This window comes from Trichoderma asperellum, chromosome 1 (assembly GCF_020647865.1).
Source record: "Trichoderma asperellum chromosome 1, complete sequence".
NCBI lineage: Eukaryota > Fungi > Ascomycota > Sordariomycetes > Hypocreales > Hypocreaceae > Trichoderma > Trichoderma asperellum.
Genome location: NC_089415.1, coordinates 3,290,492 through 3,292,549, shown reverse-complemented (window position 1 = coordinate 3,292,549; position 2,058 = coordinate 3,290,492). Strand labels below are relative to the sequence as shown.

General features: G+C 52.7%; 1 protein-coding gene across 1 annotated transcript; it reads right to left on the bottom strand.

Annotated features, from left to right (window-relative positions):
• Positions 1-223: 223 nt before the first annotated feature.
• On the bottom strand, positions 224-1,235 carry TrAFT101_001028 (uncharacterized protein; the record flags this gene model as incomplete). Its single annotated transcript, XM_024909426.1, has 4 exons — positions 224-459; positions 538-813; positions 984-1,098; positions 1,218-1,235. The coding sequence occupies 4 exons, from the start codon at positions 1,233-1,235 to the stop codon at positions 224-226; spliced, it is 645 nt and encodes a 214-aa protein (XP_024765271.1).
• Between the last annotated feature and the right edge of the window lie 823 nt (positions 1,236-2,058).

Here is a 2,058-nt window from a genome sequence, read left to right as displayed (position 1 = left end):
CGAATGCGCGACCCAAGTCAGAACCCGACTCCCCGCCCGATGCATTGAGAGGTATTGTGCTCGTTGATCGTTCAAGGCCGTTCGTCGCGCGTTGTGCTACGTGCTGCATCTCGTGCCATGGAGCGTCCAAAATCCTCTCCTTTTCACCATGAAATGTCGCCTCTAGCATCATGAACAAGGCAGCGCAGCCTTCCTTCCCCCGCTTTGCAAAGCAGAGTGTTTCTTACATGATGACGCACTTGCAGCAGCCACCCTCCTGCTCCTCGCCCTCAATGTCCATGGGCTTGGGAGGGTTTGCGCTAGAGCTGTTGCCGCCGCCGGTTGAGTAGCCCTGCATCTCACGGTTGTATCTTCGGATCTCGCGAACAATATCGTAGAAGGCCTTGTCAACGTTGATTCTGGACTTGGCAGATGTCTCGATGAACTTGCAGTTGAATGATTTCGCCAACGCCTCTCCCTCTGTTTGAAAAAAAAAATGTTAGATAAGCCAGAAAGGAAGCATTGCTTAGCCATGACGGAGTATGACGATTTGCTTACCTTGTCTGGTGACCTCTCGCTCGCCCTCCAAATCGCACTTGTTTCCAACGACGACCATGGGGAAGTAGTCCTTGTCCTTGACTCTCAGGATTTGCTGCTGGAAAGTGGTGATTTCCTCGAAGCTCTGTCGTGATGTGATTGAGTAGACCAGCAAGAAACCCTCTCCTGTGCGCATGTACTGCTCTCGCATGGCACTGTACTCCTCTTGACCAGCGGTATCTAGAACATCGAGCAGGGCGACCTCATCATCAATAACGCATTGCTTTCGGTATGAATCTGTTGAAATCAAAGACAGATTAGCCAAAGCTCGTAGGGAGTAAAGCCGGAGAGAAGAAGCCGAAGGAACAATCAGGCAAAGGAGCCAATAGAAGTCACCGTTGGCAAATTGGGAGGCCTTGTAAAGGGGGAGAGAGGTGGGATCCGGATGCTGTAGGGAAGCGACGAACCTTCAATTGTAGGATCATACTCGTCGACAAAGTGGCTCTGGATCAATTGGATGGTCAAGCAAGATTTACCGACACCACCACCGCCGACAACTACCAGCTTATACTCTCGCAGGAACTGGTTTGCAGCGCAGCCAATGTCAGCTATACAGAACAGGCTAAAGCAAAGATTGGCAAAAAAGGGAGAGAGCAGGAAAAATTGCGCGCTCAAAGCTGTTCTCGATTGGGCATACATACCTTGGTTGCTGAAGCCATTGTAAACAGCTCTGAATGATGATGCTAGGGGGTAAGAAAAGGCTGATTCCGCAGCTTTATACTTTTTTTTTTCTCTTGGCTTCAGGAGTTGTGCCTCGGCCAATAAAAGGGAAAAGAATATCCGACTCTGGTAGAGAAAGTAGAGAAGGCGACGGTTAGGAGCTTCACAGTCGGTGGTGGAAGAAGAAAAAATTAAACAGAAGCTGGCCAGAAGACAATGCACAGAGCAGGAAATGCAAAGGAAGAGCCGCAGAGGGCGATTGAGAGGAATGAATGAGGACGATGGAGGATGGAAGACGGAAGAGGGGTGGAAATACGGGAAAAGGCAAAGGGTGAAGGAGAGGTCCAGGATTGGAGGAGGAACGCGGATGCAGCCAAAGGTGAGCGAGAGATTGGCTGGGGCCTTTGGACGGACAGCACAGCACAGCAGACTGGAGCGCCGGGCCAGGGCCCCCAGCACCCCTAGCCGGCCCCAGCCTACAAGGCCTAGCAGGCCTAGCCAGCCTAGCTCCGGTCCCTAGCAGTGCCTAAAGGAAGCCGACCAGGACGCAGTTGAAGGGGGTGGGTGGAGGCTTGGCCAGCGGTGTGGAGAAGCAGCGGCAGGGCCAATGATGGACGCCAGTTTTCGGGGCAATTTGGGGGACGGTGGTGGCCAGTGATTCAATAGGAAGGGCCCTTTTTTGGGCGTCCTGAGCCTTTTGGGGCTAGACAGGGCCCTGAGTGCACCAACCGCCGCTGTGCAATATTGATGTGGCATGGCTGGCGCTTGTACTAGTACCACGACTCCGAGAGAGGTGAATCGATTGCGGTTTGCATCAATCAA